At 41.1% G+C, this 24,096-nt stretch overlaps 1 protein-coding gene across 1 annotated transcript in view; it reads right to left on the reverse strand.

Annotated features, from left to right (window-relative positions):
- cyyr1 (cysteine/tyrosine-rich 1) overlaps positions 1-10,238 on the reverse strand; it is a 31,666-nt gene extending 21,428 nt beyond the window's left edge. Inside the window, exons 1-2 of the mRNA XM_080204315.1 lie at positions 10,232-10,238; positions 7,539-7,641 (exon numbers count right to left, since the gene is read on the reverse strand). Of these exons, the coding sequence (XP_080060441.1) occupies positions 7,539-7,641; positions 10,232-10,238 (110 nt within the window). The remainder of the gene's footprint in view (positions 1-7,538; positions 7,642-10,231) is intronic.
- Between the last annotated feature and the right edge of the window lie 13,858 nt (positions 10,239-24,096).

Below are 24,096 nucleotides of genomic sequence, written 5' to 3' on the forward strand. Positions count from 1 at the left end.
GGTGACTTCAATCTGCACATAGACCGGATAAATCTAATGAGCATTAATGATGTGGAGAATGAGTTTCTAGAATTTTATGGATGGTTTTCTAGACTGGTATGTTGAGGAATTGACAAGAGAACAGGCTTATTTAGATCCAGTGTTATGTAGTGGAAAAGGCTATTTAACAGAATGCTTATTATGCAGGAGGCCATTCAGCCTATCCTGTCTGTACTGGCCATCTTAAGAAGCAATTCACCTTGTGCGATCCTCCTTCCTTTTCCTCATAGCCCTGCAATTTTTCCTTTTCAGATAATGATCCAATGTCCTTTCAAAAGCCTCAATTGATCATGCCTCCAGGAATCTTTAGGGATGAGGAACCATCATATGACAGGATTTTACATTCTGTTTGAAAGTGAGGTACTTCAATCTGAAGCCAGGTGTTAAAATTGAACAAAGGAAATATGAAGGTATGGGGGGAAAATTGGTTGAGGTGGATTGGGGAAATAAATTGAGAAATATGATGGTAAACAGGCAATGGGTAGTCAGTAAATAGTGACCTTTGCTCCATCATCAGGTCAAAAGTGGGGATATTCGCTGATGACTGCGCAGTGTTCAGCACCATTTGCCACTCCTCAGGTACTGAAGCAGTCTATGTCCAAATGCAGCAACACCTGGACAATATCCAGGCTTGGGTTGACAAGGCAAGTAACATTCATGCCATACAAGTGCCAGCAGTGGTCTTCTCCAACAAGAGAAAATCCAACCATCGCCCCTTGACATTCAATGGCATTACCATCACTGAATCCCCCACTAAATACATCTTGGGGATTACCATTGACTAGAAACTGTACTAGACCAGCCATATATGGGGCAGCATGGTGGCACAATGGTTAGCCCTGCTGCCTCACAGCACCAGGGGCCTGGGTTTGATTCCCAGGTTGGGTCACTGTCTGTGTGGAGTTTGCACATTGTCCCTGTGTATTTCCTCTGGGTGCTCTGGTTTCCTCCCACAGTCCAAAGATGTGTGGGTTAGGTTGATTGGCCATGCTAAATTGCCCTAGTTTCAGGGGGATTAGCAGGGTAAATATGTGGGGTTACAGTGCTGGGTGGGATTGTTGTTGGTGCAGGCTTGATGGATCAAATGGCCTCCTTCTGTACTGTGGGGATTTTATGATTCTATATACTTACTGTAGCTACAAGAGCAGATTGGAGGTGAGGAATCCTGCAGCGGATAACTCAACTCCTGATTCCCCAAAGCCTGTCCACCAGCGACAAGGCACAAATCAGGAGTGAGATAGAATATTCTCTATTTGCTTGGAGAGTCCAACAACACTTAAGAAGCTCAACATCATACAAAATAAAGCAGTCCATTTGATTGGTATGTATTATGATGGCCACAAAAGCCATGGGGGATCATTGATTGATCTCCTCTTGGGCTTCATGGAGTACAAGCTTCCTTACTGAGCGGGTGGAGGTGTACTCAATGAGAAGCGGTCAGTGGGTTTTTTTAAACATGCTGCTCAAGCTGGACTGGTGTTATAGGTCTTGAGGTGTAGACTGCTTAGCTGTAAGCCACAAGTGCAGCCATTTTCTTTGGTGCATAATAAATGGTATTTGGTGATGACAAACTGACATTTGGCTGAATTATTACAGTACCCCTTCCACAAACATTGAATCCCTCCACTAATAATGGACAGTGGCAGCAGTGTGTACCAGCTACAAGATACAGTGCAAAGCTTCATAGGCAACACCTCCAATCCCACAACCACTACCTTTTAGAAGGACAAGAGCAGCAAATATCTGGGAGCACCACCAACTGGATGTTTCTCTCCAAGTCACTCACCACCCTGACTTGCAAATATTTCACCATTCCTTCACTGTAGCTGGGTCAAAATTCTGGAGCTCCCTTCCAAACAGCATTTTGGGTGTACCTACACATCAGGGACTGCAGCAGTTTAAGAAGGCAGCTCACCACTGTAGGGCAGTTGCTCAAGGGCAACTGGGGATAGCCAATAACTGCTGGTCATCCATATCCCGTAAATAAAACAATTAGATAGTTTACAACAATTACAAACTCCTTGATGCCACAAAAATACAAAAGGAAAAGTCAGTCAACCATGGTTAGCAAAGGAAGTTAAGGATTGTATCAGGTTAAAAGAAAAGGCCATATAAATAGCAATAAAATTGAGGATTGAGAACATTTTATAATGCAGCAACAAAGGACAAAGAAACTGATAAAAGGAGAGTAGAATAGGAACATTAACTAGCAAATTAAACAAAAGAACTGTTAAAGCTTCCTTAACTGTGTAGGAAGGAAACTAAGCTAAGACAAATGTGTGTCCATTGTAGGCAAAGTCAGTAGAATTTATAATGAAGAATAGAGAAATAGCAGAGAAGCTGAAGATTCTTTTATGTCTGTCTTCACTAAGGAAGCTACAAGGAATCTCCAAGAATTAGAGATCCAAGGGACTAGGGAGATTGAGGAATTGAAGGAAGTTACTACTGGTAAAAAGGTTGTATCTAGAAATTAGTGGGACAGAAGATCAATAAGCCCCCTGAGCCTGGTACTCCATATTCCAGAAAGTGGTTGTAATGGAGATAGTGATGGGGCAGCATGGTAGCAGTGGTTACCACTGCTGGTTCACAATGCAAATGACCCGGGTTCGATCCTGGCTTGGGTCACTGTGTGGAGTTTGCACATTCTCCCCATGTCTGCGTAGGTTATTTTTGGGTGCTCCAATTTCCTCCCACGTTCTAAAAGACGTGCTAGTAAGGTGCACTGACCTGAACAGGTGCCGGACTGTGGCAACTGCAGGAATTTCATGTAGCTTCATTGCAGTGTTAATGTCAGCCTTACTTGTGACTAATAAACTTTACTTTAGTGATGCATTGGTGATTATCTATCAAAATTCTATAGATCCTAGAACAGGTCTTGTTGATTTGAAATTAGCAAATGTCCCCTTACTATTTAAGGAGGAAGAGAGAGACAAAATGAGGAACTACAGACCTTTTGGTCTTCCATCAGTAGTGGGGAAAATTCTGGAATATGTTAAAAGGATGTGATAAATGGACACATAATAATGATCTGATTGGGCATATTCAATATAGATTTGTGATTGGGAAATCATATTTGACGAAACCATTGGAACTTTTTGAGGACATTGCTAACAGAATTGATCAAGGGGAGTTGGCGCACATAGTAGACTTGGATTTTCAGAATGATCTCGACAAAATCCTCTGCCAGAGACTGGATAGCAAAATTAAAGCGGTTGAGATGGGAAGCAATATACTAGCATTGATTAAGGATTGGATAACAGACAGAAAGCAGGGATTAGGAATAAACTGGTCATTCTTGAATTGGCAGACTGACTAGCAGGTACCACAAGAATCAACACTTGGGCCTCAGCAGTTCATAATATATCAAGGATTTTGATTACGGGTCCAAATGCAATATTTCCAAGTTCATAGATGACACAAAGCTAGGTGGATATATGTGTTGTGAGAAACATGCAAAGTCGCAGTTGGCGTTGTCCATGAGAGTTCTGACGTTCCAGATCCCAAACATTATTTTAATAGGTGGATGATATCTGTGTGACAGTTATTTGAACTTGGGGCGGCTATTGCACACGAGCTATTACAGGGGCTTGACAGAGCAGGGCCTTCATCCAGTGGCAAGGGAATCTAAGATGACTGAAGACCAGGCTCTGCTGTGTTGGCCTAGGACATGCAAGTACACAGGAATGTAATGGCCTCTTATTAATACACATAAAAAAGATTGTAAACAGAAAAATTGTTATAGACGGAGATTAACAGCTAGATGTGAAAGAAAATTTGCCCAGTAGGCAATAAGATTGTCTTGGATCCTTTGCAACAGTAGAAGAAAAATGATAGAAGAATATGCAAACTTTCTAAATCCAATCATATCCAATGTTAAAGAGGTGACATTATTATGGTGTAAATGATGTGGAGGGAGGAGGAACCAGTGATCCTTTTTAAGCCAGGTTATTTATTGCAGCTGATGTTGTTTAGTTTGCATTGGAATGGAAGCAGCGAGGCTATGTAAGACTGTGCATTGGAAAAGAATTGGCTATCATAGGAATGATCAATGCTGAATCACCTTTCGGAGCAAGACTTGTCTTTGGCTTTGTCTGTATCTGTTATGGACCATGAAACCATTTCTCATTGTTTTATTCTCTCAGTAATTTCCCAAAAGTGAAACCCAAATTGGATCAGTGGTTTATCATTATGAACAAAGGTGCCTTTAAATCTGCTGTGCACATCATAGGATATTTAGATACAGGAAACCTGCAAATTCACCAACTGATGTGAGGGTCTGCAAATTAAAGGGATGCTTGTTTTAAAATGCCAATAATTGTAAACAAAATATTGAGTATGTATAGTCAGGATAATGCATCTGAAACAAACTATAATCCTAGTTCTCAATGCATACACAAAATGCTTCTGAAAATTTAATAAAAATTCTTGCATATATAGCGTTTTCACAGAATCACAGAATTATTATGGTTCAGAAGAAGACTGTTTGGCCCATCATGTCTGCACCAGCTTCCCAAATGAGCATTATGATTTCGTACCATTCTCCTGCCTTTTCCTGTAACCCTGCATATTGTTTTGATTCAAATAATCATCTAATGTCTTCTTGAATTCCTTGATTGAACCTGCCTCCATCATACTTTTAGGCAGTATATTTCAGACCCAAACCAATCACTGTATAAGAAAGTTTTTTCTGATGTCGCATTTTCTTGTGTAGAAAATCACTTTAAATCCGTGTCCTCTTGTTCTTGATCCTTTTATGAACGGAAACAGTTTCTCCCTATCTACTCTGTTAAACCCTCCCATGATTTTGAACACTTCTATCAAATCTCATGTTAGCTTTTTCCTCTCCAAGGAGGACAGTCCAACTTCTCCAATCATCTGATGTACTCATATCCTTTCTAAAATGTGGCACCCAGAACTGAACACAATCTCCAGCTGAGGTCCAACTAGTGTCTTATTCAAGTTCAGCATTACCTCCTTGCTCTTGTGCTCTATGCCACCATTAATAAAGCCTAAGATACAGTATGGTTTATCCTGCCACCTTTAATTACTTAAGTGCATGTATACCTAGGTCCCTCTGCTTCTGCACACCCTTTAGAATTATACTCCTTATTTTATCTCGTCTCTCCATGTTCTTCCGACCAAAATGAATCACCTTATGCTTCTTGAACATCATCTGTCACCAACTGCATAATCCACCAAATTGTTTGTCCTTTTCAAATTCTATACTGTCCTCCTCAGTTCGCACTACTTCCAAGTTTTGTATCATCTGCAAAAATTGTTCCCATGCACACCAAGATCACGTTTTGTGTCATCCGCAAAAATTGTTCCCATGCACACCAAGATCGACATCATTCAAATCTGTTAGGATGTTTGAAATCAGTTTATGAGTAATTAATTCCTTTGAGTTGCAATAATTATTGCTATGTAAACAAATACTAGTCATATTTTGGAGACAGTTATATCCCATGTGAGATGAATGACCAATAATTTGTTTTTGGTAGAAACAGTTCAGAGTATAGTATTGGCCAGGATGCCAGGGAGAACCACTTGCTCTTTTTTGGAATATTTTATATATTTAATGTAGAAGTAGTTAATTTAAAGGAGAGATGACCATTCATCAACCACAACCTGGCAAATCCAACATACTTGGATGAACCATTAAACCAAATTACATCTTAAATGTACATTGCAGAAACAATCAATCACAAACATTACTGAACTGCACAACCACTGAAGTGCACAATCACATTAACACATATCCGAACACAACCATTCAGATATGCAACCAACATGTGCAGCCATTCAAACATATAGCCAGTCAAACACAGAACTAGTTAACCATTCAGCCATTCAAACACAGCATGTCAAACACACAACCAGCTAAACACATAACTCAAACAGCTATTCAATACATACAATACACATAGTGCAGGTGAATGTAGGATTGTACTTCACCTTGTCCAACAAAAATCCAAAGAATCAATTGGGTCAGAAAGCTTCAACATTGAAAAGTTTTGTACTCTTCAATGCTAGTTCTCATAATGTCTCTTGTGTCTTCCACAAGTTCAGATGTTGAGGACAATGGTCAGATTCCTAAGTCTGCAATGGACAAATTCTTCCACCAGAGAGACATCAGAGAAAGCACCACTATATCTGACAAAGGCACCGTCCATCAGAGCAGATACAATCACCTTAGTGGGACCTTGCACGTGTGCAGATAGGGTGGCATTGGGTGAATGACAAATTATGAGTGAGTAGGAAAAGGGAAGAGAAACAGAGGCAGCTGTTGGTTGTCCCCATTGGAGAATGGAGAACGCAGCCATGCTGCTTCAACTGAAGCCATCAGGGATCATTGCATATAGGTGCCAAGAACTGAGGCCACTGTGTTAGTTTAAGTTTATTTTTCAGTGTTACAAGTAGACTAACAGTAATACTGCAATGAAGTTATTGTAAAAATCCTCTTGTCACCACACTCCGGCACCTGTTTGGAGAGAATTTAGCATGGCCAATGCACCTAACTAGTACATCTTTCAGATAGTGGGTGGAAACCGGAGCACCCAGAGAAAACTGGAGCAGACACAGGGAGAACTCTGCACAGACAGTGACCCAAGCTGGAAATCGAATCCATGTCCTTGGTGCTGTGAGGCAGCAGTGCTAACCACTGTGCCACCTATATGAACCTTGATGGCAATTCCTCATGCAATAACAATAATAGGTATATTTAATTTAACAGTTCTTCCCTTGCCTATATGCCAAACTCAAGAAGGAAATTTGACTGTTAATCAAAGTAAGTTTTTTCTAATTTTGTATCGATTTTTGATGAGATTCACTGAGCACCCGATGACCTTCAAATTAAGTTAAAGAGGAGTCACAGGAAGAAAGGAATTGTACTATATTTATATAGTGCCTTATACATCCTACAATATCACAAACTGTTTTCTGTATTCTACTTCAAATAATACCAGAAGATGATGGCTGGTTTAAGCAGCACCAGTAGTGAAGTACTCCTTCAATAGTAATACCGAAGAACTAACTTGGATTGAAAATAAAGTCCAAAATAGGGCTTCTTACTTCGCTCAATGCTTTCAACTATGACAACATAACTACAATCTGACAGAAGAGTGAAAAGGATGATTACAGACATTAGGCTAAATAATGAGAAGATACATGCAGAACTGAACTTGTTTTTATCAGTGCAAATGGAATTGAAAGGAAACTAACAGTCTACATCAAGTAATCTAAACCATCTATAACTCAGAATTTCAAAATGTTAATTACTTCCCACTCTACCCATCTTCCTCAATATTCTATTTCCCAATGAAAATATTTTGGCTCTGCACGTTTTGCTCATAATAGAGCTCTGGAATTATTCTTGACCATGTTCTCCAAACCTGCTTCAATTTATTTTAACACGTTGTAAGAATGGAATTCCTGCATGACAGGAAGAAGTGCTCTGGTATTCTTCGAGCCTGTACTTTTCAAAATAACAGAAAACTTACGATAAGACGCTTCCGATGTAGGCGTAGTATGAGCAGCAATACGGAGGGGAACCTCTGCAGCAGTAGGAAGATTTGCAGTCTTCACATTGTGCACAGAAACACTCTGGATCATTCAAAGACACATTCTCAGTAGGTAAAACATATGAAATTATCTAAATGAATTTTCCCACCCGTTAGAAAAGACCTATATCCATTTAGATCCAAAAGGTTCATTTCTCTCACAATTCAACTATCCAATTTGAACCGTAGAAGTTTACAACACAGCAGTCGACCATTCAGCCCATTTGTATTTGTGCCAATTTTTTGCATCCCATTTTTCTGTTTCAATATTTACTCATTTTTTTCCTTAAAGGATATAGACAGTCTCGATCTCAGCCATCCCTGTGGTAAAACATCCCACACTAAAGCTTCCGCTAAAAAAATGTATTCCAACATTTCTCTTCACTCTTCTTTAAATTGATGACTCCTCAAAGTTGGATCCTCAGCTAGAGGAATACGTTTTTAGATATAACTAAATCAAAGCCCTTTACAGTAAAAATAAACTTCTTCCTCAGCCCTCTTTGCTCCGGTGGAAATAGTTCTACTATTGTATCGAACTGTGCTTTAAATACATTTACTGTTACTACCGATGCCACCTCATCTGGTACATTATTTGCAATATCACTGTCAGCAAAGTTCTGCCTCATCTGTTTTTGCGAAGTAATTTAAGTTTAATATTACTAATTCTACTTTTCTATTTGAATTTAAGGTATTATTTATGGTCAGCATATTCATTTACCATTTGTTGTCCCATTTAGTTCCCGTTGAAAATTTCTTTCTGATCTGAAAATGTTTAATCGCTGATCTTTTTTCAAAGCTCCTTCCTCTTCTACTCAATGCAACTTTTATCAGGTTCAGGCAAGCACTATTTCTGAATACAGTTTCTTAAACTATTATTGTTTCCCACCTGAAAATGCATTCAGAAGACACGGAAGAAAGTAATTGATTCTGTAAGTCCTCAAGACGTCCATTCACGATTAAGTCAGGGCTGTTTCTTCTTTTATCCCAGTTTTTTTAAGTTTATCGAGTCGTTTAGTCGGTCGTGCCTTCTTGGCGCACGTTTCCAGCAGATGTTCTGATCAATGATCGGATCTAAGATCCACCACGATAAAAGAGAGAAAGGGAAAGACTTTCCTTTCCATCTAATCCTTGGGCATTCTTCTTCCGTAGCCATCTTCCATGACCGATCTTTCAACCTTGGTAGCTTGCCGGAGTTATTTTTAAGTATTAATTTTATTTATTTTTCTTATTCCTGGTGGTATTAAGCTCGAATTTCTGTAAACTAAATCCCCAAAGCCTTTCGCCTTTTGCTCTTTGTCAGCTCTGCGGTTTCCGTGCTCTTTGCTAACTCCAGGCTTGTGCTGCATTCTCAAGTTACAGCCCTGTGGGTGGCATGAAGGAAGCTGGGTGGTGCAGGCGACGCTCAGTAAACCCTTATTTAAATCAAATCACTAGTAAAGGAGAAAAGACTAATGTGTACTTGACAAAAAAAATTAAACGTTCTTCCACCCAAATCTTAATCTATAATCATGGTGTAATTTTCAACAATTTATAGAATGAGTGCGGTTAGTATAAGATATTCAACAATAACTTGTAGTTTTACAACGCTTTTCAAACATTTCAAGATGCTTCACAAGAGACAAGCATTCATAAGAAAAACACACAACCAATGAAGGACATGTTAGGATATGTGATTAAAAACTTGGTCACAGATAAGTTAGTAGGAGGTTCTGAATGAACCAGAACTAGTTGGAGGGATGTGAAGACTTGGGAAATGTATTCTAGAGCTTAAGGCTTGACCACAAATCGTGTGATGAGAGAACCGGCGGGTGCACAAGATTCCAGATTTGGGGGAATGCAAAGTTCTTGGAGAGTTGTGTAATTGGAGGAAGTTATAAAGATAAAGAGGGACAAAGCCATGGAGGGATTGAAAATAAGGATAAGAGTTTTAAAACTACAGCATCAGTGGACCTTGAGCCAAATGGGTCAGTAAGATTGACAGCTGAGCAGGATTTGGTGCAGTTTAAAAGCAGAAAGTGGAATTTGGATAAGCTTACTACGTCTAAATTATGCTGTTTATCTGGTGTCTACCACTGGGTAAGTAGAAATTGCCTCCAACTAATTATTGGGAAAACCAAAGCCATTATCGCAAAAGTCACTTGATAATGCAGAACCTGAATATTGCTGAAGCTTTTCATTTTCCATTCATCATGACAAATGCAAGAGCCAAATTTCAAACTATCACAACAATTTATACCACAGGAATAAAGAGTGTTGATTGGTTAGCAAGTTGACTCTGATTGGCCATGGCATTGTTATGGAGAAGTGATGGGCTCTGCAATCTCCCAAGTAATTCAAAAAAGGTGCAAAGCTTGACCATATTCTTTTGTTTGCAGAGAATGGATCACAGCGTATAAATATATAATAAACATAAATGAGCCATATTGTGAACTTGACTTATTATCTTTAATTGGTTGTTAGTGCAGCTATTAATGTATTTAGGATTATTCAATAAGATAATCATATGTAAGTCTTTTTCAGGATTTGCAAGTGCAAGCTCATTGAGTACGGTCTGTCCTCTGCCAGTTACGACCAACTGTTGAACATGCTGTTTGATTCAATTAACTAATCATTACAACATATGGACTACGTACCTGCCATTGCACCAGCACTTAAATTCATACATGACGTTCCTCAATTGTATGATAGGCAGAATGTCTTTTTCTGACAAATTCTGTTAGTGGAAAGTATCGCTTCCTCTCTTTTTCAAATTTTTGAGATGCTTTGCCTTTCCAGGGTAATCAGGGTTAGACCAGGCACTTTTCAGATCCAGAAGTGGTGGCCTTTGACCTACTTGCTAGTTTGCATGATACACAATAATCAATGATCTTATTATGATAGTCACCTTTCTACAGGATAGAACATAAAAGAAATCATATCAGGAGTAGGCTATTCAGCTTTTCAAGCTTGTTCCACCATTCAATGAAATCTTAGCTGATTTCCTACCTCAGCCATTTTCTTGCACTATTCCCATATCACTTGATGTTTTTATTATGTAGAGGTCTATTGGTTCCAGAGCTCTCTTGGGCAGAGAATTTCAAAGATTCTCCACTCTCTAAGTGAAGAAATTCCTTCTCATTCCAGTCGTAAATGCCTTGCCCCTTACTCAGAGATTATGTACTCTGGTTCCAGACCCTCCAGCCAACGGAAGTATATCCCTGGAAGAATTCTGTATGTTTGAATGAGATCCCTTCTCATCCTTCTAAACTCCAGAAAATAAAGACCCAGTCTACTTACTCTTTCCTCATGGCACAATCCCTCCATCCAAGAAATTAATTTAGCGACCTGTTGTTGTGCTCCCTCTATGGCAAGCATCTATTTTCTTAGTTACTGAGATCAAAACTGCACGCAGGTGTGGTCTCACCATAGCTTTATATAATCAAGATAAATTTGATACACTGTTGTTGCATCAAACTTGCAAGGTGTGAAAATGGCTAGGATCTTATTTACAAAATTGATAAGACCAATATTACAGCATGTGATAATGCAAATGTCAATGTTTACATTAACTAGTGAAGGTAGGCAGTTTAATCATTCTCTTTCCTCGGTATGCTAGCTGAGATACCTGCTAATGAGTTCTCCACAACTGACACCTCAAGTTTATCTTGACCTAATGGTGTCCCTTTGAGTTCTCAATATTGACTCCAGACACCATGAAATCTCATGGCATCAGATCAAACATGGACAAGGAAACATTAATCACCATCTATTGCCATCCCACGGTTGATGAGTCACCACCTGAAAGAAGCACTGAGAGCAACAAGGTATCCCCTCTGTGGAGAGTCCTCAATAGTCAGTATCAGAAGTGGATAGACTAGCAGGCCCAAAGATGTCAGTCCCCGGCCTGTTAATCTCATTTAAATTATAGGGAAATAATTATTTAAATCATTTCTGCATCTGTCTGCCAGTTTGTGGCATGGAGGAGATGCTGCCGAAAAGCCATTGCTAGGAGATGCAAGTGGGGTGTGAATGCTCGCGCAAACTCTGCGAATCAGCTGCCACAGGATTCTCCCGGCCCGCTACACTAAAAAAAAGCTAGAAATCTACAGCTGTTGGGACTAAAGAGATCAAGGAGTGTGGAGGGAAGGTGGGGTCAGGATATTGTATTTGATGATCAGCCATGATCATCAAATGGGGAGCGGGCTCAAAGAGCCGAATGCCCTACCTCTGCTTTTATTTTCTCTGTTTCTATGTAGAGGGATAATGGTTAGACATTCTTTCACTAGAGATGATCATTGCCTGGCACTCATATTTGCCACTTATCGGCCCAACCCTGAATATTGTCCAGATCTTGTTGCATGGGAGAATAGACAGCTTCATTATCAGAGGAGTGGCAAATGGAACTAAACACTGGACAATTGTCAGCAAACATTTTCACTACTGACCTTATGATTGAGAGAAACTCATTGATGAAATACCTGATATTTGAGCACTGCTAGACTGGTGCAGAGATGATTGAACTCCAGCAACAAATGTCTTTTTTTGCGTGAGATTTGCTTCCAGCCAATGGAAAGTGTTCCCTCTGATTCCTATTAACTTCAGAGCTTTGTACATCTGAAGTAGGACTTTTAACCCCTTGTATTCTCAAAAACAAATATTTTTAGACATTCTGAAATGTTCCATAGCCATAAATTTTCTTCTTCCTTTGGTGGAAAGAAAGGGGAGACAGTGGGAAGGATTGTAACATCCAAGAATGGGTGATTTGCATGGTATTTGCATTGATAATTTCAGAGAAAAATAAAGCGTGACCACAACCCAGCAGAGCACTTCTCAGTTTAACTGAGAAACATTTAGTTGCTTGCAAGTAACTTATTCGCTGGAGTTGGTGTGATTATTAATGCAGGAATGTGGACAATTATAGAACCATTTAGACTCACAATTGCATCAAGTATAGGTTTTCTAGGGCTCAGGAAACCTGGCAGCTGATGGGAAATCAGAAGTGTTGGATTCAATAAGTCAATGCCTTTCCAACACTAGTTCTGGACCAGAATGAGTGGGAATGCTTCTCCCGTCCCTCAAGCAAACCTGTATCCTTTCCTGTGATTGGTTTCCCTTTACTTTTACAATTTTCCTCTGACCTTTCATCCTTGACATTCCCACAACCATCCCACCCCCGCACTTAATCATCCATCCATGGCCTTGCCTACAGCATTCTTTAAGGCTGACCCAGGATCCCTCTCTTCCTCCTCTCTATTCTCTTGCTGTGGTCTCTTGCCTGATAACTGGCCAGTTTCTCTTTACAGCTTGGCTGACTGCCTGCTAGGGAACAAAGGAAACAATTGAAAATGATGTCTAACAGTTGTCAGACCCTCCATGTTGCTCACATTTTTGTGTTTCCCTGCAACTCTGAGCCCCATTCCCCTCCCCACATTCCCCCCCCCCCACCCCACTCACATGCCTTCTTGCCTCCCCATTATTTTGGAGGCAAAATCTTCATTGGTGCATTCAGTGAAATAACCAGGAGAGGGAGATACTACACTGAGTGAGTAACTGTGGAGACATTTGCAGAACTTTGGGTGGGATTCGCCCAATAAAATTTGAAGTGCCGAATTTGCATAAAAACTAGAGTTTTTCAAAATGGATCTCCCAGACTCTGAGCACTACAGAATACCCTAGTGTGAATCTCATTCAAAATCAGTGGGTGTAATCTATTCCTGCTGATGAGGCCAGCAGCATAGCACTGAGTGGGCAACAGTGCATGTGCCAAACTGTCAGTGCCGAGATTGGCACATGCACAGTAGCCCCACGCTGCAAGTTTCCCAATTGCTGGCCAGCCCAATCGTTGGCAAGTCCCATGACCCCGCAATGTTGTCCCTCCAATCCCCCCAGCCCTGATCGCTGGGCTCTCAGACTTGTTCGGGCCAGCCTCAACCCATCTCAGCCCAACCCTGTGACGGCACTGGAAATCCGATGACCAGAGATGCAGAGAGACGGTGGGGCACTCAGCGGGAAGCTCGCTACATGACCTCCGCTTGACTTTTCCGGCTCACTGTGCTGCTAGAGCAGTGAAGTGGGCTGGGAGAATCGCCCCCAAATTTATCTTAAGTCTCTGTTTATGAAACAGGACATATATCTCTCTCTGTTTTCAACCAAGTTCTCAGGTTGGCTTTGCCCCTCCCTATCTTAGAAACAACCAGTTACTTTCACACAGACTAGGTAATTGAATATTGCCAATTTCTAATCTGTCTGCTTTGTGCTCCAATTAATGTTTCATTTATCTACTAAGGCAAGAATCTACCAAGACAAGATAATTTCACAATGTTTAGTTTAAAAGAAAGGAAGAGAATAACAAAGCAACTTAAGTTCATAATCAGTTCTGCCCACATTCAGTTTTATACTTGAAAAGGATAATAGCTCCACTTTCAATTCATGTGGAAATAATTCAGTTTAAAAAGCGGAATATTTGAAGGATAATTAATCAAAATAATTAGTTAAATAGTTTCTTCAGTTTTAGTCTATCCGCTCAAGAAGATGTTGACTCACTTTGGGATTTAATCCACAAATTTCCAGAACCCTTCACTGATCAACAGACAAAATGATAGAGTTTGAAACAAGTCATTTTCTTTTCCCCAAGTCATCAGAAGGCAGAGAAAGAGAGCATCCTGCTGGACATGTCCTCTTACTTCTTTTGCTTTACTTCACCATGCTCTGCAATTTTGATAGAGATTAAAGTACAAATGTGGAAGTTGAAGAAACCTTTACCTTTTTCCATTTGTTGATTGAGCAATAATAATTCTATGTTGTAGTCCTACTCCTGTTGTTAGGTGAACTTTGTCCAATTTCTGGACTCAAATGTTCTGACACTTGTGACAGGATTCTTGATTGTAAATTTAATAGTAGCCTAAACATTTCAAGGAACTTCTGACAGTCATTCATGACTATTACAACTAATACAGTATCAGAAATCATTCAGAACTAATGTAAATGTTTATTTGTTAGTCACAAGTAGGCTTACATATACACTGCAATGAAGTTATTGTGAAAATCCCCTAGTCACCACACTCCGGTGCCTGTTCGGGTACAATGGGTGGGAATTTAGCATGGCCAATGAATCAAACCAACACATCTTTCGGACTGTGGGAGGAAACCGGAGCATCCAGAAGAAACACATGCAGACACTCCGCACAGACAATGACCCAAACGGGAATTGAACCTGGGTCCCTGGCACTGTGAGGCAGCAATGCTAACTACGGTGTCATCCTCTGCAAAATTTGGAAAAGAGTTTCATCAAATGTAGGTACATGTAAAAACTGCATTTAATTTCTGAAAAAATTCATTTTCAGGATGACGTTTCAGATGGCAAACAAAATTTGATGTCATCATGGGACCACCAACCACTTGCATTCCCCATATTTTCAATCTTTGTCATAGAACTTTCACAGCTTTTATAACCAAATGATATAGCCTTTGGTTATGCCTTGTTGCAAAGTTTGTGAGAGTAATACATGTGTTACGTGCAAATCAATTATCAAAATAACCTCAGCATTTCAGAGTTCAGTGCCACTAGAACATGTGTGTGTGCTGGTGACGTGCTGCCCTGTCCTTCTCCCCATCCCTCTCCTAGTTCATTCCACTGTTCCTCTCCCCTCCCTCCCTGATCTCTCTCGCTGACTCCCTCCCTAGTTCTATTCCACTGTATCTCTCTCCTGTCCCTTTCTCCTGTTCTTCCCTGTCCCTCCCCATTATCTCTCTCCCCTGACTCTCTCCCCTATCTCATTCCCCTGTTTCCCGAGTTTCCTGGGACACTGTGGTGCACTCACAAGGCGAGAGTATCATGGCTAGTGTGTATAGAAAGGTGGTCACACCGCAAATGCAGACTCCACAGGCAGAAAGGGAATGAGTGACCAACAGGCAGAGCAAGAGGACGAGGCAAACAGTGCAGGAATTTGCTGTGGCTATTCACCTGGCAAACAGTTATGCCATTTTGGATACAGTTGATGGGAATGCGCTCTCAGGAGATAACACCAGCAGCAAAATTTATACCACCATGGTTGGTTCTGTTGCTCAGGGGAGGAGTAAAAAGTGTGGGAATGCAATAATTATAGGGGATTCAATTGTAAAGGGAATAGATGGTCATTTTTGTGGCCACAAATGAGATTCCAGGATGGTATATTCCCTCCCTGGTGCTAGGGTCAAGGATATCTTGGAGAGGTGACAGGACATTCTGAAGGAGGCAGGTGAACAGCCAATGGTCATGGTCTTTATTGGTACAAACACCTAGGTGAAAATGGGAATAAAGTCCAAAAGGCGCAATGTAGGGAGTTAGGAAGTAAGTTGAAAAGTAAGACTTTGAAGGTAATCTCAGGATTACTACCAGTGCCACATACTGGTGAGAGTAGAATTAGCAAGATATATTAGAAGAATACATGGCTGAAGAGATGGTGTGAGGGGAGGGTTTCAGATTCTTGGAGCATTGGGACCAATTCTGGGGATGTGGAATGAACTAGACAGATTACACCTAGGCACGACTGGGACTGATATCTTAGGGTGTAGTGTTTGCTTGAGTGATTGGAAAGGGTTTAAACTAAAATGGCAAGGGAATGGGAGCCTTTGCAAGAAGTCAGGAGGAGGAATCAAGGACAAGAGCAAAAGACAGTAAGTGGAATAAGAAGAGTGTTAGGCAGAGAAATCAAGGGCCAGAATCAAACAGGGCCACAGTGAAAAATAGTGTGAACGAGACAAGTAATGTTAAAAAGACAATCCTCAAGGCTTTGTGTCTTAATGTACAGAGCATTCGCAATAATGTTGATTAAATAATAGATGTAAACAGCTATAATGTGGTCTAGATTATGGAGACATGGCTGCAGGGTGACCAGGAATGGGAAATGAACATCCAGAGACATGCAGGACTTAGGAAGGACAGACAGAAAAAAAGCGGTGGCGTTGCATTTCTGGTTAAAGAGGAAATTAACACAATAATTAGGGATGATATTGTGGGCCATTCTTCCATTCTGCTGTGCTAATTTTTTAACGCAGCGGGCCGGGAGATTCTCGCAACAGCTGATTTGTGGGATTTACGCATGCCTTCCTGCCCTGATTGTGTTTCCCAGCCAAGTTTTTTGTGCTGATGGAACCATGCTGAAAATCAGCATAACAGACATTTGCATGCGTTTACATACCTTACCATCTGATTACCAGGTCCGCGACAGCAATCTCCACCCTCATTAGCATCTCCCACCTCTCTGGCATGATGTCACTCTGGCGCGGTTTACAACTGCTGTATAAATGTTGGGAGTTGCGTGGCAGAGTTGAACAGGAGGAAGGAGATAAGTTTTATGGAGCTGCAGCTCCTGGAGCACTGGGGAGGTTGGAGGCAGGACCTAGAGATTTGCTGCTTGCTGTGGGGAGCTTCCTGGGGATCTTCAGGTGCTGTGTCCTGGCCCTATGGGGTGGGGTAGGGCCCTTAATGGACTGTTGGCCTGGCTGCTCTCTGCAGCCACTATACTTTTGTTTGTTCTGGCTATGAGGTGTGGTGGCGACAGGACTGACTGCTGGGTTTTAGGGAGGGGGTGGGAAGTGCACCATGTGCTGCTCGAGGGCTAATCAGTTCAAGCACTAATGCTCCAACAAGGATGCTCAGGTTAACATAGACACTCAAACTGCATATACTCTGCAGTGAATGGGAACCCATCTTGTGATAATTAGGAGTCTATCCCTAAAATGCAACATATGCCTGGAAGGGAATGCTGTAGTTGCACTCATAGCAATGACTCAAGAGGACGCAATGGCCATGCCCGCATACCAACCTGGGGGGGGTAATGCTGGACTATTTGCAAGCAATGAAATTAGAGATGCATACGATAAAGGAACATGTAATTATGGGTGACTTTAATTTGCACATAGATTGGGCAAATCAAATTCATCACAATACCTGGTATACATCAGAATTCCTGGTATACAGGACGGTTTTCTGGATCAAGAGAACATGCCATCTGTGTAATGAGAAAGGAATAATTGGCAATCTAGTTGTGCGAGACCCTTTGTGGATGAGTGACAATAATATGATAGAATTCTTTATCAAGATGGAGAGCGATGTAGTTGATTCTGAGATGAGGGTTCTGAATCTTAATAACAGAAGCTACAATGGTATGAGGCACGAGTTGGCTATGATGGATTGGAAAACATCTCTTAAAGGGATAATGGTGGATAGGCAATGGTTAGCAATCAGAGACCACAACAATTGTTTATTCCTATCTGGCGCAAAAGTAAAACAGAAGAGGTGGCAAAAGCATGGTTTACAAAGTGCTGGGAAGAGGAGTGAGCTCTAGAAGCTTGTGTGTTTTAACTGCTTACAAGGTAGGACAATGCTGTGTTGTTTGCTGAAGGTTACAGGGTTTATTGGGGCACATAAATCCCTCTGTAGAAAATGGGAGTCAGACAGATACCATAGTAAAACATGCTATGGATCCAACCGCAGAAACAAATCCCCTTAGACACACTACTGTGATGGAAGGTGAGTTTAAAAAAATCCCTAAAATTCCAAGAAGTTTATATTAAAAAACAAGAGTGGCCATGTTGACCAAGAGCGAGGTAAGTAAGCTTATTGCGATACAGAGGGATACATAGGCTAGCCAAATTTACTTCTGGGAAAGGAAATGACTTTTCCACCAGGGAGTGTAGTAAGTGCCAAGTTAAGATTGAAACATAGAATTTGCTAGCAGGAGTAGACCACTTGGCCCTTAGAGCCTGCTCTGCCATTTTGATCATGGCTGATCAACAAAATTCAGTATCCTGATCCTGCCTCCCCTTGGTAAAGTTTTGGTACTTCATGCACCTGGAGTATAACCTTGTGTCAGGACTGGAGATTTTGTGTCATCCATAGTTTGCTTGTGGATGGGGTTGACCTGCTCCAGGCAATGACCTGACAGGATGAAAAGTGATAGCATTCTTAATGGTGAGAAAAGCCTACCAAAGTCAGGGAGACAAAACAGCTGCAAGAGAAAGTAGCCGGTGTTTTTCCTGACTATGTGGTAACCCAGTCTATCACCAGAAAAACTTTGTCAGGGAGGCTGAAGTACACGCAGATGACCCTTCTCTTTGGTTATCTGAGACCTTATTCAGGAATGTAGAGGATGCTATGAAGATCTTCCTTGGTTGCAGCTCAACAAGTTGACCTGTTACATAGAACATTACAGCACAAACAGGCCCTTCGGCCCACAAGTTGCGCCGATCACATCTATACCTACCAAGCCATAGAACTATCTGTAACTTCCAATGCCATTTAGATCCCATATACTTATCCAGAAGTCTTTTAAAAGACCCCAGTGAGTTTGCCTCTACCACCACTGACAGCAGCCGATTCCACTCACTCACCATCCTCTGAGTGAAAGACTTTCCCCTAACATGTCCTCTGTACTTGCTTCCCAGCACCTTAAATCTGTGTCCTCTCGTAGAGACCATTTCAGCCCTGGGAAATAGCCTCCGAGAATCCACCCTATCTATTCCTGTCAACATTTTATAAACCTCTATCAGGTCACTTCGCAACCTTTGTCTTTCCAGGGAGAAGAGACCTAGCTCCCTCAACCTATCTTCATAAGGCATGCCTTCCAGTCCAGACCCCACTTGGAGTACTGTGCGCAGTTCTGGTCGCCTCATTACAGTAAGGATGTGGAAGCTATTGAGAGGGCGCAGCCTCTTCAACCCAGCTAAGACTCCTACCCTTGATATTGTACTCCTGCATCCCGTTGGTCCTGCCAAAATGGACCACTACACATTTATCCGCATTGAAATCCATCTGCCACTTCTCTGCCCAGTCTTGCATCCTATCTATGTCACGCTGCAACTTCTGACATCTTTGTTAAAAAAAGTTAGTTCAGATTACCCAAACTGAAGCTGAGGGAGAGGCAATCCTGAATGTAACTATGTTAAAAATGAGATGCTGATGAAGAAGTGAAGACCCCCTCACAGACCTACAAATGAGGAGTGGATCTGCCAAGTAGTGGTGCAAAGAGGTACCATGGGGAAGTATTAAGAGTAGCCTACAAAAATTTTAATGGATGAGCATGTTGGAATATGAAAAACCTGAGCCCGCATCGGCCAACATTTTTACTGGCCTTAAGAATATCGTAAGGTTTTGCAGAATCTGCCACATCTGCCAGATTGTGGGAAAACCCCTGCCTGCAATAAAACCTGCACCAATGAATCCATCCATTAATGTGTGGAGCCACTGCCCATAACAAGACGGGGCCATCAGTCTATATTTATCATCATGGATGTGGCTATCCTCGTCCCTGAGGTCACTCCCTTGAGAACCATATTTGCAAAATAGTGGTGGGGGAACTAACCCAAATATTCCAGGAAATCATGGGTAACCTGGGTGTGACTCAGCTGAAGTCCTAATCGTATCACCTGCTGTATCAGGGGGCAGGCACTAGAATGGTACCAACACACCCTAAAAATATCATAGTATACAGCCAAGAGTACTTCCATGACTGGGAAAAGGGACTAAGTTTTCTTCTGTTTGCTATCAGCAACTCAGCCAATGAGTCCACTAGTTTTATGGTTTACAGACACCGAGTGCAATGTCCTCTGAAACTAATTAGGAAGAGAGTTTTAGAACAGAATGAAGAAGTCTCCATGTTAGACTGCATAATTGTGTTCCATGAGTGGCTAACAACAATTTGTGATGTGGCTCAAGAACACTGAAGAATCTCCCAAACATCTATGAAAAAGCAGGCAGACAAACATGCCAGGACCTGAACCTCTCAGCCTGTGGTCTAATATTAGTGTTCCTACCAATAACAGTGCAGAGTAAAAAGAATCATGGAGAGATAAACTATCTAACTGACATTAAAATAAAAATAAAATACTGCAGGTGCTGGAACTCTGAAATAAAAACAAAATACTGGAAAGACCCAGCAGGTCTGGCAGCATCTGTGGGGAGAGAAACAATAGTGGATGTTTCAAGTTTGTATAACTCTTCTTCAGAGCATTAACTCTGCTTCTCTCTCTACAGATGTTGCCAGACATGTTGAGTCCCATACTGCAAGAAAAAGCAAAAACTGTGTCATATCAACATGTTAAACAATATCACAGTGAAAAAGGAGACAAACAAGTAATGGTCTGTCCAATAACAACAGATCTGGAGAACTAGAGGAATAGTGAGGATTAATTGGAGGGAGACATGGGTGACTCCCAGATTGAATTCCCTTCTGGTTAGCAAACACAGAAATTCTATTGAAATTGGACACCAAATTCACCCACCTGAGTGCAGAAAATGAAAGAGACCTGACAAGGCTTGTTAGTCCATTTAAAAACATGTTAGGAGACAAGCCAAGCTGCACCATTTCAGCTGTACATGATGTGGATGTAAGAGAGCCCTCCCCCCCACTCCATATGGCAGCATCCCTACCCTCTAGGTCCAGAAAGGTTGGCCTATGTTAGGGATGAGATTGACTACATACTGGAGCCTAATAGACCCTAGCAGCAGTAGTTGCAGCTTCTCAGTTGAGCTTGGTCCCAAGCCAGACAACTTCACAAAGCTCTGCATTGACCATCGAAATATTAATGCAGTGACCTGAGCCAATTTCCACTCATCCCCCTGTCTGAAAATTATACTATTATGATAGGTAACACAGCCTACATTCCCAAGACAGATTTACTCAAGGGATACTGGCAGGTTCCCTTGGCTTTCGACATAAAGGCAATCTCCTCCTTCGTAACTTTGGATGGATTGTACCAACGTTGAGTCATATCATTTGGACTCAGAAATGCTCTTGCCATCTTTCAAAGGCTGACGACTAGGTGATGGCAGGCTTACCCAACTCGGTAGTTAACCTAAACACTTCTAACATCCAGTGACAACTGGGTATTGCACAGTAATAGAAGTTCTCTTCCATAAATTAGTTAGCTGACCTCAAAGCGAGTTCACTAATGCTCCTACTAAGACATATAGAATCATAGAATCGTACTGTGCAGAAGGAGGCCATTTGGCTCATCACGTCCACTCTCCCGTCACCCCACACATTTACCCCAGCTAGTCCCCCTGACACCAAGGGTCAATTCAGCATGGCCAATCAAACTAACCTGCGCATCTTGGAACTGTGGGAGGAAACCGGAGCATCTGGAGGAAACCCCACACAAACACGGGAAGAATGTGAAACTCCACATGGTGAGTCAAGGAAAGCACTGCTCAGATCCGCAAAGGTACAAGCAATAGTACAGTTTCCCATTCCCACAACAAAATGGGAAATCATGATTCCTTTAGTGATTTGAATGTTATATCTCAAGTCTGTCCCAACCTTCCCCATGGGAAATGCTTCACTCACTGACCTACTACAGAAAAAAACAGAAGTAGTATGGAGCAAGAAATTCTGGACAGCTTTTGAGAAGCTGAATGCCATTTTAATAAATGAAGCAGTGTCAGCAGCTTCAGACTTTAAAGTAACATTTAAAATAACCATTGATGTTAGTGACCTCGGGGTAGGCTGATCTCCTCCAGGAGACTGAATTAGGAATACAGGGGTCAATCAGGCATTTCTTCAAAACACTGAACAAATATCAGAAAGTATGCCACAAGAAACTCACAGACAGTTTGAGATATGGATGCAAAGAGACCATAGTTTATACAGCCCATAACCCATTGACCTTTAATATTTCAATAGAGAATTCAAGATTATTCTGTTGGAGTTTGTTTTTCCAACCATATTCCTAAAAATCAGCCACATTGCAGAGAATTTGAGTGTAATTGCAAATGTCCTGTTAAAGATACACAGTTAGAAATGATGGGATAACCCAGACTTGGCAAGGCCAAGAGAGTGAATAAAAGTGAATGTGCTTTTTTTATTCTGTGCTTTTATACTTGCAATGAAATGAAAGGGTTTTTTGTGATGGCTAGGTGGCACAAGACTATGCTTCTTTATTTTTTGAAAATATGATTTTTCAATCTTAATCTGACTGGACATTTTTCAATTTAAACTGAGACAGACAAAAATGCTTAAAAATGCAAGGCCACACTCAAAGGTGAAGGTGAGAAATAAACAAATTGCCCTGAGGGGGATATTGGGAGGAGACATTTCCTATAATCCAGATACCCATCGAAACATGTAACTGCCTAAGTAAAAGACATTAAAAATACAAACTACAGGAATATTGAAAGAATGGCTGCCACAGACAGACACAGCCAATACATTTTAAAAATGAGGCAAGACAGCCTAGCCACATGAGATTACAAATGACATAGGCAATATCACAAAACATCTTCAGCAGAGGGAACAGATAAAGTGTTGTTCTCTCTCCCTTTCTCTCTTTCAGAATAAGTATATTGCCCAGTTTGAGAAGCCAACTCTATCAGACACCTACCACATCCAAGAAACCAGTTAATCTAAATCACCTGCAGTCTTTAAAATCTATGCTTCAAGAATGATCAAAAGTCACTTTAATTGTACAATTTACTCTTTTATTGTCCTTCTGATACGTGTCTATGTGTATGTGTGTACATGCATCTGTGAGCGTGTGGGGCCCAAATGACTGCATGAGTGCCAAATGTTTGATATTGTGTTTTTATTATTTCTTTGGGGTTTATGGTTAATAAATTTGCCTTTTCTTGGACTCGAGAAAATCTTTTTTGATTGGGTATTTATTACTCACAGCTTAAATAGTTAAATATACATTCTGATTTGGAAAAGGCACATTCTCATGAAAAAAAACTTAAATCTTTGCTTGACCAAACAAGGCGGTTGAACGGAGGAGAGCCAGTTCATCCCTCCTCACCATGTCATAAAAGTATTTATTGGCTCATTTCCCGAGATTACTTCAGGGCCTTGAATGTTGCTGTGAACTCACTTTGTTTTTGGTAGCATATTCACATTGATAACTGTGTTTACTCAGGGAAATGATGGGGTAATGACATGCAGTTAAAATCTAGTTCCAGTAACAATACTTTAGAAAGATCAAAAGCAGATGTCAATCAGAAGACAGGACAATCAAGAAACCCTTGTGGGAGGGGAAGATTTTCCCTTCTCCCACCAGCCGCAGGAAACGTAGCAGGTGGACGGGATGAGGGCCCGATCATGAATAAGTCTGTTGACCTCCGGCAGGAGTTTCTGGTTTTGTGGCAAGTGTGGTCGGAAAATCCTGCCTCTGCTGTTTTTAAGAGAAAGTTTTGAAAGGAGGGAGATGATGCATAATCAGGGCAGGTTTTCAAAGAACTGGGGTGAAGAGTGTAAGATAAGTCTTTGATAGGGTAATGAATCTCATACAATAAATTTCTTTACCATTCAGTGACAGTTATATAGGCAAATGAGGCAGCCATTATATATTAGCAAAATTCCACAAATAATAACCAGTTAATCTGTTTTTGATTGTGCGAAGAATGTTGGCCAACACACTGGGAGATCTCCCTATTTAAACATAAGGAGTTGGCTATTTAAAATGATGAGGTGAATTCTTTTTAGTCAGAGGGTCATGAGTCTTTGGAACTCTCTTTCTGAAAAGGTTGTGGAAGCAGAGTCTTTGAATA

The sequence above is a fragment of the Carcharhinus amblyrhynchos genome, chromosome 15 (genome assembly GCF_965287045.1).
Source record: "Carcharhinus amblyrhynchos chromosome 15, sCarAmb.v2.hapA, whole genome shotgun sequence".
NCBI classification, from domain to species: Eukaryota; Metazoa; Chordata; class Chondrichthyes; order Carcharhiniformes; family Carcharhinidae; genus Carcharhinus; species Carcharhinus amblyrhynchos.